A 17,228-nucleotide genomic window follows, 5' to 3' on the forward strand; every position below is an offset into this window, starting at 1 on the left:
GGTGTCATGTGTCAAGGTCCCAGGTGTAAATGGGGAGCAGGGCTGTTAAATTTGCTGTTTTGGGTACAATTCTCTCATACTGGCCACTGGATATTCAACATGGCACCTCATGGCAAAGAACTCTCTGAGGATGTGAGAAATAGAATTGTTGCTCTCCACAAAGATGGCCTGGGCTATAAGAAGATTGCTAACACCCTGAAACTGAGCTACAGCATGGTGGCCAAGGTCATACAGCGGTTTTCCAGGACAGGTTCCACTCGGAACAGGCTTCACCAGGGTCGACCAAAGAAGTTGAGTCCACGTGTTCGGCGTCATATCCAGAGGTTGGCTTTAAAAAATAGACACATGAGTGCTGCCAGCATTGCTGCAGAGGTTGAAGACGTGGGAGGTCAGCCTGTCAGTGCTCAGACCATACGCCGCACACTGCATCAACTCGGTCTGCATGGTCGTCATCCCAGAAGGAAGCTGACGCACAAGAAAGCCCGCAAACAGTTTGCTGAAGACAAGCAGTCCAAGAACATGGATTACTGGAATGCCCTGTGGTCTGACGAGACCAAGATAAACTTGTTTGGCTCAGATGGTGTCCAGCATGTGTGGCGGCGCCCTGGTGAGAAGTACCAAGACAACTGTATCTTGCCTACAGTCAAGCATGGTGGTGGTAGCATCATGGTCTTGGGCTGCATGAGTGTTGCTGGCACTGGGGAGCTGCAGTTCATTGAGGGAAACATGAATTCCAACATGTACTGTGACATTCTGAAACAGAGCATGATCCCCTCCCTTCGAAAACTGGGCCTCATGGCAGTTTTCCAACAGGATAACGACCCCAAACACAACCTCCAAGATGACAACTGCCTTGCTGAGGAAGCTGAAGGTAAAGGTGATGGACTAAACCCAATTGAGCACCTGTGGCGCATCCTCAAGTGGAAGGTGGAGGAGTTCAAGGTGTCTAACATCCACCAGCTCCGTGATGTCATCATGGAGGAGTGGAAGAGGATTCCAGTAGCAACCTGTGCAGCTCTGGTGAATTCCATGCCCAGGAGGGTTAAGGCAGTGCTGGATAATAATGGTGGTCACACAAAATATTGACACTTTGGGCACAATTTGGACATGTTCACTGTGGGGTGTACTCACTTATGTTGCCAGCCATTTAGACATTAATGGCTGTGTGTTGAGTTATTTTCAGAAGACAGTAAATCTACACTGCTATACAAGCTGTACACTGACTACTCTAAGTTATATCCAAGTTTGATTTCTATAGTGTTGTCCCATGAAAAGATATAATAAAATATTTGCAGAAATGTGAGGGGTGTACTCACTTCTGTGATACACTGTACATACAAATGCTATTTTTTACTGAAAAGGCACAAATTCCACCAGACATACTTCAAAGTCTTGTGAGAAGCCTTCTCAGAGGAGCGGCTGCTGATACAGCTGTTAAATGTTTTAGAAATAGGGGGTTTAACAAGCTCATGGTTAGGTGTCCAAATACTTTTGGCCATATAGTGTATATATATATATATATATATATATATATATGGGTGATGACATTGTATCAGACTGTAATTTACCTCTAACAAATTGTCTTTCTGATTTCCAGCAGACAGACGACGCAGCACAGACAGACAGCCAGCAACAGACGCAGTCCTCCGAAAGCTCGGAAAACAAGTCGCAGCCAAAACGACTCCACGTCTCCAACATCCCCTTCAGGTTTAGAGATCCAGACCTCAGGCAAATGTTTGGCGTAAGTACCTGATTTTTTTTTAACCCCTTACCTCTGGTCATGGGGCATTATGAGAGACACTTGCTCAGGCAGGTGGCAGAAATACAATAAAATGATCATGTAGAGATGAATCAAGGGCTTCAGCTAATTTTTGCATCAAACAGAATGGGGATAGGTGTTGATCACATCAAGTGAGCAGCAGTTCGGTGACGGTAAAGCAGAAGACCATAACGAGTTTCTCATAATTCAGCCAATTAGTTGAATATAAGTATATTTGAAATACATATCCTAGCTTGTTTGAGCGCAGGATCAGCCATTGTAGCGGCCAGGAGCAGTCAGTGTTAAGGGCCTTGCTCAAGGGCCCAACGGTATTTCCTGGTCTGATGAATCTCATGTCTTAGTTTGTGATATTTTTGGCATAAATGGGCGCTTGTGAGCTTGTCAGCTTGAATCTCAGCAGGCCGGGCACAGATACGTTCAATGATTGGCTCATCCAAGGGTGTGAATGCTGTAGGGTTTCCTCATAACTGCTACAGTTATGAACTCTGCTGGCTGATCGATGGTGCTGCATAGAGACGGGGGATCATTTAAATTACTGGGTGACTCTCTGTGCGCCATACGGATCTCTATATGAAATTAAGCGGTCAGCTAATTCACAGGTGTCGGATGGCGTGTGTTAGTCACGGCACTCCTTGGTCAGGACAGGAGGTCAGCAGCTCTAGAGGACTAAGTTGGGAGAAAAATACATTTAGAAAATGGGCATAAACGGCAGAAATCCGTGAACCCAACCTGCCTGTAGTCAACATTTAAGACTGCCTCTTTTTTTATTTCATTTTAGCAGGACAATCAAATATTAAAATAAAACATTAATAATATATTTTTATAACAGTGTTGTTGATGTTGATTTGTGTTTTTGTTCTCTTTACAGCAATTTGGTAAAATCTTAGATGTTGAGATCATTTTTAATGAGAGGGGGTCTAAGGTACGTACTCAAATATTTTACCTTTAGCATGTTATAAATAATTATACAGTTTTATAATTATAATGTGTAATTATAATGTCAATAAATGAATAATATTATGGAACAGTAGGTAACACTGTATGAAGGGAGGCTGCATACGGCCTTCACGACACATCTGTGAGCATTCTGTATTGACTGGACATAAACTTGCTTGACATCCAATTAAAAAAAGCAAATGCTATTAAAACAGAGTGACCTCTGTGTGATCTCTTTAGCTTGAACGACTTCTGCTATTACAGGGCACTGATGTTGCTCAAACTTGGTGTCGAAGTGTATCTGTGTGAATATGTGCCTATTCGGATAGTGGATAATATGTAGGGTTGGATGCTTATGTTAAACAAAATGCCTGGCTTATAATCAACGATTCAGTTCATCCTAATGCTGTGCGGTTAAGGGCAGGGTGGCAGAAAATTTATCTTTATGTCTTTATGGACCCTCATCCACACAGGGGGAACAGTCATGCCCAAACAGGGGAGTGCTAGTCTAGTACTAGTCCTAGACCTTAACTGCTGAGCTACCACTGCTCTTAATATAGAGTTTTATATGTATATAAATATATAATTGATTTGATTTTATAATCATTTTAGCAATGGGTGTGGCTGAATTACCTGAACTTAATTATTAGGTGTGGCGTCCACATATTTTTGACCATTCAGTGTACTTTCCATAATGCTCCTGAATCTATTATGTAGCTTCCCTTTATATAACGTGTTACCAAATATGAATGTATGTTCAGTAATAGTGTGTTTTAATACAATAATGCTGATATGTTTTTTTTTTTGTGTGTGTGAAACAATTAAACGATGGATTTATTGAGCACTGATTTTAATAAACATGTATTTTTTATTCTGTCGATGGAGAAACTTTATCACTAAATACGTAAGCTGCTGTAGATCTGCTGTAAACTCCCTGTGTAAACCCAGACTGATGCTTGAGGTTGAGGTTGAGCAGTTAAATATATCATTTTAATTGTCAACACGATCGCAAGTTCATAAGAATTCACACGAGCCAGCTGGTACAAAAAGCTTTAAGTGCTTAAAGTCGACAGTGCGTTCACGTCATGGTGGAATACAGTAATTACAGGACTGCTGTACTGCATGCTAACCATCTCTACAAATAGATGCATTTATGTAGGCAGCAACGTGTTTAAAACCCAGGGATCTGGCAACCCTGTTACCATTCAGGCAATGAATACATGGTCTCAGGTTTTGAGTAAATAAACTAGGTGTTAAATGTATTTATTTATCTGTATTAATTTGTTCATCAGCGCTCAGTGATGCTTTGAAGTTGAAGCGGTGCCGTAGCTTAAAGAGCAGGTGCCACACAGTAACGTGAACCCTGGGAACCTGGGTTCAAACCTCACCTACATATACAGTTTTTTATCCGGGCTTGGGACCGGCACTAAGCGTGCACTGACAAGTGCACCTCACAATGGCTAAACTGTTTCCACTAAGTATGTCTGTGCAGACACCCGACCGGTCGATAGCACAGCTGAGATTTAAACCCCGGATCTTAGCATAGTAATTAACCTCTGTGCCAACTGAGAATAGAATAATAATAATAATAGAATTTTAATTAGAAATTATTATTATAGTTTAATCCACTACTTCACACAAGGTGTTATTATTATTATCACTATTATTATAATTATAATTATTATTATTATTATTATCACCACCATTATTATTGTTATTATCACCATTATTATTATTATTATTATTATTAGTAGTAGTAGTAGTAGTATTATCACCATTATTATTATTATTATTATCATTATTATTATGAGCACTATTATTATTATTATTATTTTTATTATTATCACTATTATTATTATCATTATTATTATTGTCACTATTATTATTATCATTATTATTATTTTTATTATTATCACTATTATTATTATCATTATTATTATTGTCACTATTATTATTATTATTATTATTATTATTATGAGCACTATTATTATTATTATTATTATTATCACTATTATTATTATCATTATTATTATTATTATTATTATCACCATTATTATTATTATTATTATTATTATTATCACCATTATTATTATTTGTAGATTTAGTAGAAAGTAAAAACTCTCACCTGAAATGAGTCTCCGGTCAGAAAACAGGTTTGTAAGATCACATATTACTACTATTTTTTAATCCTGTATTAATAGCAACAGTAATAAATAAATAATCAAAATAAATATGAGCTTAGCAGTGTTAAAGCTTGATTATTATTGATCATTATTACTTCTGTACCTTGATCAGATCCACTACTGCTTTTACCTGTAGATGCTAAAACCAAGTTTTTTACCTAATAATAAGAAAACTGACCTTGTAATTACAGTAAATCTGTCTGAACTCTAGAAGATGACAAGTAGGGTCAGAGTCTGTACCTTTTTTTAAATGATTTTATGATAAAATCCAGTGGAATGACTGGGTTCATACAAATATACTGTGAGATTAAGTGTGAATTGTTTGTCAAAGTTCAGTTTTATTTCTAAGTCATAACGAACGTCCCCTAATGAACGACCTAACTGGCTCTTTTTTCCCCCAGAGTTTTGGCGTAAGCCGGCACTCTGGCGCACCAATTAAATTCCCTTATTTGAATACGAATTCTGTATGGACTTCCAGCCGGGAGAGATAATAAAGCGTGCTGTAGTTCACTTTCAAATCTGGCTATAATTTGAGCTTTTATTTTGATCTTTGTTTAATTTGCTCTGTTGTGACCTGTTAAAGGTGCTCTCTCTCTCCCCCTTTATTGGATTGAAATGACTTTAGGTGACGTTTCGTTTCTTTCGTTGTTTCCTTAGAGGTTCTAACTGAACTGCTAAATTACTGTTTACGCCTTTGGCTTAACAGTTGCCCGTCTTGATGCTTGCATGGCGCAGGGGCAAATAAAAAGGAGCAGGGAGGTCTGTAAAAGCAGCAGCAGCAGTAATGTGTAAGAGAATGGCAGTGAGGTAGAGCTCAAGGGGTTTTTATTCTTACCGTTTTTTTGTTGGCGACCGTTTTCTGACTGAATTAATGATGTGCATGTTGTTCTCCCCCCTCTCCCACCTGCATGCAGGGTTTTGGTTTCGTAACTTTCGAAAGTAGTGCTGATGCGGACAGGGCGAGGGAGAAATTACACGGCACGGTGGTAGAAGGCCGTAAAATAGAGGTGCATGTAACAAATATTTCCCTTCTCGAACAAAAAAACACAGTACTGTTTTGCTTTGTGTTCTGTACTTTGTGTTTCTGTGATTTTATGTGTCTGCTTTATTCATCTGATGCATCGCTCCTGTGTTCATGTGTGTTTGTGTGACTCCGCACCCCACCCTAAACTCCCCAATTTATTTTGTTGAGCCTCATGACCTACACTTAATGAACTCTGACAGTTTTGTTTCACTCCTGTGTATTTTATTTATGGTTGGAGCTGCAGTCAGTACAAATCAGTGCTCATTAATTGACCTGCATTTCGTTAAAGCAAAATGATACGACGTTCTAAAATGCATAAAATTATGACGCAAAGGGTCGAGGCAACCGGGCCTATAGCCGTGGTCACAATAGTCAAACAAACGCTGAAATTTGAACAGCTAGTGGAGAAAACCCTCTCCCATGTGACACTCCCATGTGAACTGTGTGTTTTCTCTCAGTACACGTGGACATGAGCGTACAGTTGCAGGAACGTTTACATGCACTGCTAAGACATACAGACGTCAAGGTGTTTTTTTGGGATTTTACTGATTTCTGCTTAAAATAAATAAATCTTAAATTTTTTTTAACTTTATAAGCCTTTTGTGGGTTTTCTAAACGTATACACACAGCAGCTTTGATTATTAATTTAGTGGTATACATATGCATATGTCCGACCAGAACATACTGGGACTGCTGGGGTTTTTCCTTTTCCTGACCTTGGCCCTTGGCAGAGAGACCACTGTTTCATGTACTTTGTAAAGAGTGCAGTCAAAGCAGCCATATTTAAAAGGGCACAGAGAAGTCACCAGCTTGCATCAAGTATAATCATTAATGAGGAGATAAAAATTAAATCAAAGTCGCTCAGGTGGCGCAGCGGTAAAATACGCTAGCACACCAGAGCTGGGATTTCGAATACACCGTATCTAATCTCAGCTCTGCCATCCGGCTGGGATGGGTGGCTACATGAACAACGATTGGGATGACCAGGATTCCTCATAACTGATGCAATTATGACCTCTGCTGGCTGATTGATGGCACCTGCACAGAGTCGAGGAATAATGCTGATCAGGGTGTGGCTCTCCGTGCACAAGGCTGATCCACATATGAGCTCGCCTTGAGCAGGTGAAAAGATGCAGTCGGTACTGCACACGTGTCGGAGGGGGCGTGTGTCTGTTGCGAAGCTCTTCAGTCAGCAGTGGAGGGATGTATCAGTAGGGGTGAAGTGTAACACTATCAGGGTGATTGGATACGACTAGATTAGAGGATGTTCCCAATGTTCCCTAAAGTCCACTATGTAAACTAGTCATGTGACCATCAGCTGTATGGTGTAGGTCTTTGAGAAGAACTGATTTTGGCCGGAATTTGACTTTTTTCACATTTTGCTCAGACTTTAAACACCATTTATTCTCAAAATATGCATACTCACCCCCCCCTTCCAACCCCCAACCCCATTTTTTAACATTTCTGCAATGAGTTGCTCTTGGTGTTTCGCTTAATCTTGCTGCTTATTCGACTGTACAACCTTCTCTCAAGGTTTAGTGTATGTTGCACAATGCTTTACTTGTTTGTCCTTTTGTTTTTTTTGTTTTCTCTCTCTTCTTTTGTAATAAACTTTTCCTCTCTTGCTTTAACGCCCCAACTCTATACCCCCCGTCCTTTTTCCACTGCATGATCTTTCATGTGCAGCAAGCATTTCGTCTGTCGAGTGCATTTTGTGTGCGGGTGTGTGATTGTTTTTTAATTTAATTTGATTTAATTTTTTCATGTTTCTTTTAATTGCTCATAAGTTTTGATGATGCATGCTGAATAATCTCTGATGAAATGTTGTAAATGTTCATTTCTTTGCTTTGTATGTCTTTTGATTTCAGTCAATCTATGGTAATGATAACTGCAGTGTTTTGATTATGTTTATACATTTAATTTAATGCATGTAAATGTATTTAAAATAATAATATTTAGCCACTCGTGTTTGTATTTTTTGTGCTGACTTTGTATTGTTTGTGCTCAGGTGAATAACGCAACGGCACGAGTAATGACAAACAAAAAGACAGTCAACCCATATGCAAACGGTAAGAACAACAGTGTGCAGCCAGTTCTTATAAATACTTATACATTTATGCAATATATAAAGTCCTGCAGTCCTTTTTTTCTCCTAGTACATGGTCCTTTGTGGTGCTGCAGGTAGTTTGTTTCATAATTCCAAACCTTGCATTCTGTCAATACATGTAAAAAAGTATAAATGGTCTTAAAATGATTCATCACTTACTCACTCATTTTCCTAATCGCTTATCCAGTTAGGGTCACAGGGGGGGGGGGGATTTTATATTCACCTATAGGGCAATTCAGTGTCTCCAATTAAGCTGACTGCATGTTTTTGGACTGTGGGAGGAAACCGGAGCTCCCAGAGGAAACCCACGCAGACACGGGGAGAACATGCAAACTCTGCACAGAAAGGACCCAGACCACCCCGCGTAGGGATCAAACCCAGGACCTTCTTGCTGTGAGGCGACAGTGCTACCCACCGAGCCACCGTGCCGCCCAATGATCCACCAGTACAAACATTAAATGGTACACTATATGGCCCAAAACTAATGGTTTTAGAATAGAGTGATTTCTATATGATCTTTTTAGCTAAAACAGCCACTAAACCAGCTAAAACAGAAGGCCTGTGGGAATTTGTACCCAGGGGCACAGTCATGTTGGAACAGTTAGTCTGAAACATTTCATTGAATTGATATAATGGATTTATTACACTTGTTACCAATTGTTGTGGCATGAATTCAAAAATTAGAAGGGGTGTCCCAATACTTTTGTCCATATTGTGTATATTTATTATCCTGTTACAAAAATGCCAGATTGAAAACATAGCTCACTTGCATTCTTAGTATCAGAAACACTAAGGTCTGAATGATCCTTGAGAGTAGCAGAAGTCATGCAGCAGATAAACATGGTGCTTTTTTATGGGCTATACTGCTGTAAGATATCAGCAAGCTATGCAGGAGCTGAACCATCCAGGGCTTAATGTCAGTATACGAAGTTTTGCTTTGCTTTCTGTGCTTAATTAAAAACAAGTATCGACAAAATGACGTGACTAATGAGTGTCTGAACTCGTCTTTGAAAATGGTTTCAACAGTCAGAGGGGTTGACATTTTTGAAGATGAAACCTGAGATGAAACTATTAAACCAAAATTCTTATTTCTAATTGATCTGTCTCACTCTCTTTACATTCAGGCTGGAAGTTGAATCCTGTGGTTGGTGCGGTTTACAGCCCAGAATTCTATGCAGGTAAGAACTAGTCCAACATTATTATTGTTATTCAGTAAATGGCTTTTTTTTATTCTTTTGTGGAATTCTAAAAGAATCTGACCTGGCTCCTACATGGCCCAACAAAAAACCTTTCACCCAAGTGCTCACTTAATTACTTAGTGAAGATACTGAGTCTTCAGTTGAAGACAGCAAGGGTTGTCAGTACTGAGAAGACTCTTGATGCTTGTTTTTCTTGAGTCATGAGTCAGACTTGTTGGTTAGAGGGACAGAGAGGTGTGCGGCTTTGATCAGGCTTGTGATTCAGGAAACTAAATGTGGACATAGGAACACCTGGCAGGAAAGACTTGCAGTCTTAAGTTGACAAGAGAGTAAACAAGCACCTGAGTGGCTTCTGAGGAAAGAAATCGTCTGATTCTTCTGATTTTTTTAGAGGAGGAACCTGGATAAACAGGTCAGGTCAGTAACATGAGGCAAAAATGAGCTCAAATCTACCAAAATGTTGAAGCTATTAAAAAACTGATTTGTCAGAATGCTGTGTTGCTGTGTCATCTCACAGATTTAGATTTTTTAGTTTGATATCATGAAATCTTATTGGTTCAGAGTAGGTCAGCATGGAACCTGATTGGTTAGAGTAAGATGGCCTAAAATAAGAAGAAATAACCAATAATCTGTGTTGAGTAGGATGGAAGGAAAAACTATTGGTGCAGGTAGTTGACATGAACCCTAATTGGTGCAGAATACAATAGAATAGAATCATTTATTATCCACTGTGTGGAAATTTGTCTTTGGATACTCGTGACATTAAAAAATATATAAATGTATACACATATACATACACACATATACACATACATATATACATTTACAGCATTCATGCATTAAGAACATTCATAAGAATTTACATTTTACATTTGATCATATTTTGGTTTGGATATGATGGCATAAATCTTATTGGTTCAGAGTTGGTGACAGAATGATCTAATTAACTTGAATCATGATGGCTTGAAAAAAAAAAATATTGGTTTAGAGTTGGTGACAATGGAATGATCATTAAAAAAAAAGGGAAAAGAAAAACAGTTTTTTTTTAATTACATTTTATTTTATCATAAATTGCATTTCATCCAGGTACCGGTCCGGGTCCTTTCTGTGTGGTGTTTGCATGTTCTCCTTGTGTCTGTGTGGGTTTCCTCCCGGAGCTCCGGTTTCCTCCCACAGTCCAAATACATGCAAGTGAGGTGAACTGGAGATGCAAAATTGTCCACGACTGTGTTTGACACTTATGAACGGACGTGAACTAGAAAACAAACGTCAGATAGACGTCAGATAAATTTCAAACCTGCAAGAAGCAGAAAAAAGAAATAAGCTTTGATTTAAATGTTAAAAGATGATTCATCTCTGGCACACATTTGGGATTTGGCAGATACCCGTGTGTGTTGCCCCACCAGCAGGGGTGCTTGTAGACTCTGTTGCAAACCCAGCATCCGTCTTTAAAAGCAGCGGGACTGAGAGAGGCTGAACGCCTGGGGGTTGCTTTCATTTTACACATACTGCAGGAGTAATTGTACCTCCTCTTTATACCCACAATATCCCAAAAGATCGCAATCCTGTGATCTAATCTAATAACACTGTTATTATTCTCAGTAAAAATATCTACACAGGTACATCTTTATTTTATTTATTATTCCCCATTGTACAACCAATATATGTGTACCTGCAAAGCATCCGCCGGTCCTCATAATCCAATTGTGCATGGTAATGATGTTCTTATGAATTATGCTCCTCTATTAAATAAAGTTCTGATGAAGGTTCTACCTTTAATTGTAGAGAAGAAAGAGAGTCACTTTTGCAAAATTGGGATGAACCTGAAACAGTGTCTCAGCAGCCACTGAGGGCTTAAAATATGTTTTTTGAAGATTAAAATCAATATTCCCAATTTCTCCAGATAGACGTTTGTGTAATTCTGCGTGCAATCTGTTAATCATGAAATTACTCGAAATCGATCTGTTTGGTCTCAGTTTTCAGCCTCCCTGAACGTTCTATTAAAACTGCACCATATTGTCCTGTCTTAATTATAATTAGTGTGTAATTATTATATAATTAATTGTCCCCATGCTGCAGAACACCCTGAATGGGTTTGCTTAGTTAAAGGCTTAAAACAGAGCTCGGCTTTTATTAGCCTTTATGTCCTCAGACTTTGGCTAAATAAATCCGGACCTGTGCACCCATGTCCGTGAAATGGCCCTGTTTATTATTTAGGGTGACCATACGTCCTCTTTTCCCTGTCATGTCCTCTTTTTTGGATCTAAAAAACACCAAAATCACCAAAAATGTTCAGGATTCGGCTTTTGTAGTCTGCGTGTGCTTCTCTTTGTGTGTTTTTGGTCAGCATCCATGGGAAGCAGAATGCACGACCTGCTAAGCTGATACGTACGTGATAGAGCCACATTCTGTCGAAATTGCTCTGCTGATTTTATTAACTATTTTATTTGTTGTTGTTATTGTTCAGGACTAAATACTGAATTGAAAGTAATAAGATCATCTGACCATAAATGCATTTGTTAGTTGTCTTGTTAAAAAATAGCTGTTTATTTATTAATAAACTCTAAATAACATAGTTGAATGGTTATTGATGCATTTGTTAAATATTTAAACCCTTTATACACTTTATACACATTGTGCCATGGTGCCACCAATTGCATGAAATTACTTTGCCAATCCCCCCATCCCGAATCAGACTTTTAACCCAGTTCAGGTGTCCGTCTGGCCCATGCTGCCATCCTGCCAAGTGTTTTCTTTTTTGAAAACCAAAATATGCTCACCCAAGTTTAACATCTGCAGTCGTTTCATTAAGTACGGCTGCAATATCATTTTGGACAGTTGTAGACTAGTGGTTAGGGTACTGGACAAGTAATTGAAAGGTCACTGGTTCAGGCCCCACCACTGCCAGGTTGCCACTGTTGGGCCCTTGAGCAAGGCCCTTAAAACTCAATTGCTTAGACAATATACTGTCACAGTACTGTAAGTCGCTTTGGATAAAAGCATCTGCTAAATGCTGAAAATGTAAATGTAAATTTTGATAGAAGCGCCTCAGAGAGCCTCACAAAACATCATCTATTAGCCTGGAGCTTTAATGGTTGATCAGAACAGTAGCAGCTTTTAAGGTGCCCCATATGAGGGCAGTTAGTAGCTGAAATGGGTACAAAGTTGATGCAGCTTAATGTACCAAACCACAAGCAACAAAATGTCTACAGAATTTCTCTTAATCTTTACTCCTCATAACCACAGGGTCCTTAAATAAAGCTTTAAAAAGCTCAATTAAACCTTAAATTGGTTTGTTATGTGAGAAATCCTAACAGGAAAGTCTGTGATTTCTTTTTAATAAGTTTAAATCTAATAAAGCATGAAAGAAGTCTTTAGTTAGCCAATCATGTCTGCGTAGAGGCAACCGCTAGCCAGTAGCGTAGCTGAGACTTGAACTTCTAGCTTGAGATCTCAGCACTTAATCAAGTAATTCATGGCAAAGCAGACAATGTGAACAAAATTATTCTCATCATAATGTAATGGTTTATAATGAGGGTTTTCATCCCAGCTTTGGCAAAGAGACCACTGTTCCACGCTAAGTTTGTCTGTCATCCGGCTCGGTGTGTTTGCTGGTCCTGCAGTAGCGCTGCCAAGATAAACGATTTAGATTTATTTCCCCTTTCTCACATGATATCATCAAATTAATCTTCTATTAAAGAATAAACTGAACGGCTCGTGTTTGCTCTTTGAATACGCAGAGAAAAGTCATACAGGACGAACGTTCATGCTTTAACACAGGTAACCAAGGACATTAAACACGTGTGTTCGCCGCTCAACTGTTTCTTTATTGGCTGCTAAAAGGGGCGGATTGCTCCGAGCCGAGGAACAATGCGGAATGACCCCGGCATGTGTAGGGAGATGATTAAACATGTACATTAATTAAGTTCTTTTTTCTGAGCACATTTGAACAGCGTGCTAGCTTTGTGATAAAACACCATTCGGATTACAAAGCGTATAAAGGCTGAAGCGTGGAGGGGAGGGTCGGGGTGGCTCACAGGCGCCGCGTTCTCTCCAGTCTGTAAAGTAAAAAAAAAAAGCTCATTTTTATTACGTTTTTGTTGACTTTTGTCTGTATTCTGCAGCTGTGAGTTATAATCCTGTCAAAAGTAACACAGTGTTGGTCAGACTGTTAGCAAAGCTGAAGGTGGATCTTTAAACAGTGGTAGTAGACAGTGGGTTGAGCTTTGGACTATCAAGTGAAAGGTTGAGATGTTGAATCCCAGCTCTGCCATGCAGAACTACTTTCTCAGCTCCAGTGTTGCCATACGATGGCTAACCCTGAGCTCTAATTCTTTAAAAAAGAGTCTCAATAAACCAAGATAGTGCTAATCTAACATCTAACACAATTCTATTCACACACCAGTGGTCTCATTGTGTCTTGTAGGAAGACAATATATCCAACGAGGTGGTACTGGTACTTAGTGGAGTGGTGGGACTGTGATGGTGTAGTATTGCTTTACTGCATCAGGATCTAGAAGTATTAAAGACACTGTGAATATTTTGCTCTGTTAAAACATTCCTGACGGAAATGGAGGGTCATCTGTCCATAAGCTGAAGCTAAGGTGTAATTTGGCTATGCAGCAGGACAATAATCCAAATTCCAAAAGCAAATTCACATCTATTCAGCAGCCAGAATGATCAGAGTCCAGAACCCAACAGAAATGAGCCGCGGTTAGAAAGGGACATGTCACCCTCTCTCATTACTGTAAGTCTTTCTTACTTCTCTTTCTTTCCCTGTTACCCTCTTTTCATCATCGCTGCTGCACAAACAAGCAAAATCTGAGTTGTTTATCCGGTAAACATCCATGCTAAATATATCACGTTCATTTTCTTCCGCCCGTTTACACATCAAAGTGTGGCGACTGCCAATACACAGGCGTGCACACATGCGCCTGTCAGGGGAGGATGAGCAAGAGACGGAGCAGGAAAATAAATCACTAATGATCAGCAGTTCCTTACGGTTATAGGCTTATGAAAGAGGCATCGCTGATGATGAGGCAGCACGAGAGCGTCCTGGATTTTCACCAGTAGTCTATAAGTTCCCGGGTTACAGATTAAAGGTGGGGCTTCTTCTGAGAGGAAATCGGATAAAACTGTACATAATTATTCTGTGTTTGTGGTGATTTTAATTTGGTGCATGAAAGAGAAGAGAAAGTTTACATACAGTTTAAATAAACATGGAAGAGAATTCATAAGTGTCTTATGATTTTTGCTACATTTGTTTTAATATTTCTTCTCCAAACACCTACTTATCTGTGGCCTTCACACTATTTTGTTTCCAGTAGATAGATGGATAGAGATGGATGGATGGATGGATGGACGGACGGACAGACAGACAGATAGATAGACAGACTTACAGATAGGTAGATAGATGGATGGACGGACGGACAGATAGATAGACAGATAGATAGATAGACATTCAGACAGACAGACATTCAGACAGACAGACAGATAGATAGACAGACATACAGACAGGTAGATAGATGGATGGATGGATGGATGGATGGGCGGGCGGGCGGACAGACAGACAGACAGATAGATAGATGAACAGATGGATGGATGGATTGACAGACAGATATATAGACAGACATTCAGACAGACAGGCAGGTAGATAGATAGATAGACAGATAGATAGATAGATAGATAGATAGATAGATAGATAGATAGATAGATAGATAGATAGATAGATAGATAGATAGATAGTATTGATAGATAAGTATCTATCTATTGGAAACCAAGTAGTGTGAAGGCCACAGATAAGTAGGTGCTAGGAGAAGCACTGAGCAGCTCTCAAGAGTGTAGGTGCTACGACGTGGTTGTTTATGCAGCAGCCAGTCTGAATTTAAATACGTTTAATCTGGACTAAACATACAGCAGGAAGCCCAAGAAGAATACGACTGGGTAAAATGGGAGCCAGTTTAATTAGACCAGCCTAGACGGACGTGCTTGATCTTTTAATTACATAACATGTTGCTTATTGATACTGTATAGCTGGAAAGAAGACGCTCCCAATCCAACTCCATTAAATAAAAATAAAAAATGGACACGTCTCAAGACCTCGCTTGAGGGTTTAACATGTCAGGGTGAAGTGAAACCATTATTGTGTTCTATCTTCTACAAGAGGCCGTTTTCCTTCAAAATTGGAATTTCCCATAAGCCGTATAAATGATTCAGTGTTTCTGTCACATTTATATTAAATCAGGTTTTTTAAAGTGTTTAATTAAAGGATGCAGGAGAGCTTTTTCCTCTACAGCTTTATTCTTCACGTCGTTTTAAACCACATCATTGTTCTGTTAGGATTAATAATAAAACGGTGCTCTACGTTCTCTCCTGCTGAGCACTTCCAGCCCTTTGCACTTTACTTTCTGCACACTTCTCTCTAAGGTTCCTGCCTAATTTGGACCTTGAAGGAGTGGTTCAGTTATAAAACATTTGGGATTGTTGTGAATACATAATTATATGTGAATATTTTAATACATTTCAAGACAAAAGTGCAATAAATGCTATGACTACTACCAATACGACTACTGCTATTGTTAGGTTTGCACATATAAATGGTTAAAACCACCTACCACATTCACAGGGCTTCTGTTAACAGACAGAAAACAAAACCTGTTTAGTAAAGTTTTTTGGATACAGTAGAACGGTGATGGTTGTAAGTGTTTAATGCCTAATGTGCTTGTGTGTTCACAGTGCCAGGTTTCCCATATCCGGCTGCCACGGCAGCTGCAGCCTACAGAGGGGCGCACTTAAGAGGGAGAGGACGCACCGTCTACAACACGTTCCGGGCAGCCGCTCCTCCACCGCACATCCCGGCATACGGAGGGTAGGACAGCCTACACACTCACACACCTCTAGCCTGTAATATACATATATACATACCAAAAATATGTGCACACTTGACGAGGCATAACATTATGACCACTGACAGTGAAGTGAATAACACTGATTATCTCTTCATCACGGCACCTGTTAGTGGGGGGGAAGGGGGATATATTACACATCAAGTGAACATTTTATCCTCAAAGTTGATGTTAGAAGCAGGAAAAATGGGCGAGCGTGAGGATCTGAGCGAGTTTGACGAGGGCCAGATTGTGATGGCTAGACGACTAGATCAGAGCATCTCCAAAACTGCAGCTCTTGTGGGGTGTTCCCGGTCTGCAGTGGTCAGTATCTATGAAAAGTGGTTCAAGAAGGAACAGTGGTAAACCGGCGACAGGGTCATGGGCGGCCAAGGCTCATTGGTGCACATGGGGAGCGAAGGCCGGCCCGATCCAACAGACGAGCTACTGTAGCTCAAATTGCTGAAGAAGTTAGTGCTGGTCATAATGTTATGCCTAATCGTTGTATATTCCATTCTAATATCATGGACATGATACTTCCAACCCTCATATTTACATTTACATTTCCGACATTAGTAGATGCTTTTTTATCCAAAGTGACTTACAGTATACAGTTTAAGCAATTGAGGGTTAAGGGTCTTGCCTTCAAGGGCCCAACAGTGGCAACCTGGCAGTAGTGGGGTTTGAACCAGCGACCCTCTACTTACTAGTCCAGTACCTTAACCACTAGGCTACAACTGCCCTATTTTATATTTATTTAGCTCTCGTTATGTGAATTGAAGTTTCTGAAGGTCTAGGACTCTTGAAATAGACTTTTCTAAACATCTCAATAGGCCCCGGCAATTTTATTTTATTATTATTTTATTTTATCTCCTACCATATTCCAACTGGAAATAAAGAGATTTCGGAGATATGTGGGCCAGTTTAAAATTGTTTTGCTAACGTCATTCTGCTAACACAGTTAGCCTATATGAAAGTCGTATCTTAAATGAGGAATTTAAACTTATTGCGGTTTATGAGAAGTGTCTGTGCGCTCGGATCGGACGATTTCCGCCGAGATTCCTTACAAAAACCTGGGCCTTCGAGGCTCTTAGGAAATCATTCAGCAGCCCCTA

The 17,228-nt window shown here is 39.6% G+C and overlaps 1 protein-coding gene across 6 annotated transcripts in view; it reads left to right on the forward strand.

The window, feature by feature from the left end:
- Positions 1-17,228, forward strand: part of rbfox1 (RNA binding fox-1 homolog 1) — a 303,171-nt gene that overhangs the window by 255,472 nt on the left and 30,471 nt on the right. For 5 of the 6 annotated variants that reach the window (XM_063018467.1, XM_063018470.1, XM_063018471.1 and 2 more), the window contains 6 exons: positions 1,598-1,741; positions 2,649-2,702; positions 5,814-5,906; positions 7,932-7,992; positions 9,155-9,208; positions 15,965-16,097. In XM_063018467.1, coding sequence (XP_062874537.1) covers positions 1,598-1,741; positions 2,649-2,702; positions 5,814-5,906; positions 7,932-7,992; positions 9,155-9,208; positions 15,965-16,097 — 539 coding nt within the window. The remainder of the gene's footprint in view (positions 1-1,597; positions 1,742-2,648; positions 2,703-5,813; positions 5,907-7,931; positions 7,993-9,154; positions 9,209-15,964; positions 16,098-17,228) is intronic. The other variant, XM_063018468.1, reaches the window with a different exon arrangement.

The sequence above is a fragment of the Trichomycterus rosablanca genome, chromosome 22, assembly GCF_030014385.1.
Source record: "Trichomycterus rosablanca isolate fTriRos1 chromosome 22, fTriRos1.hap1, whole genome shotgun sequence".
Lineage (NCBI taxonomy): Eukaryota > Metazoa > Chordata > Actinopteri > Siluriformes > Trichomycteridae > Trichomycterus > Trichomycterus rosablanca.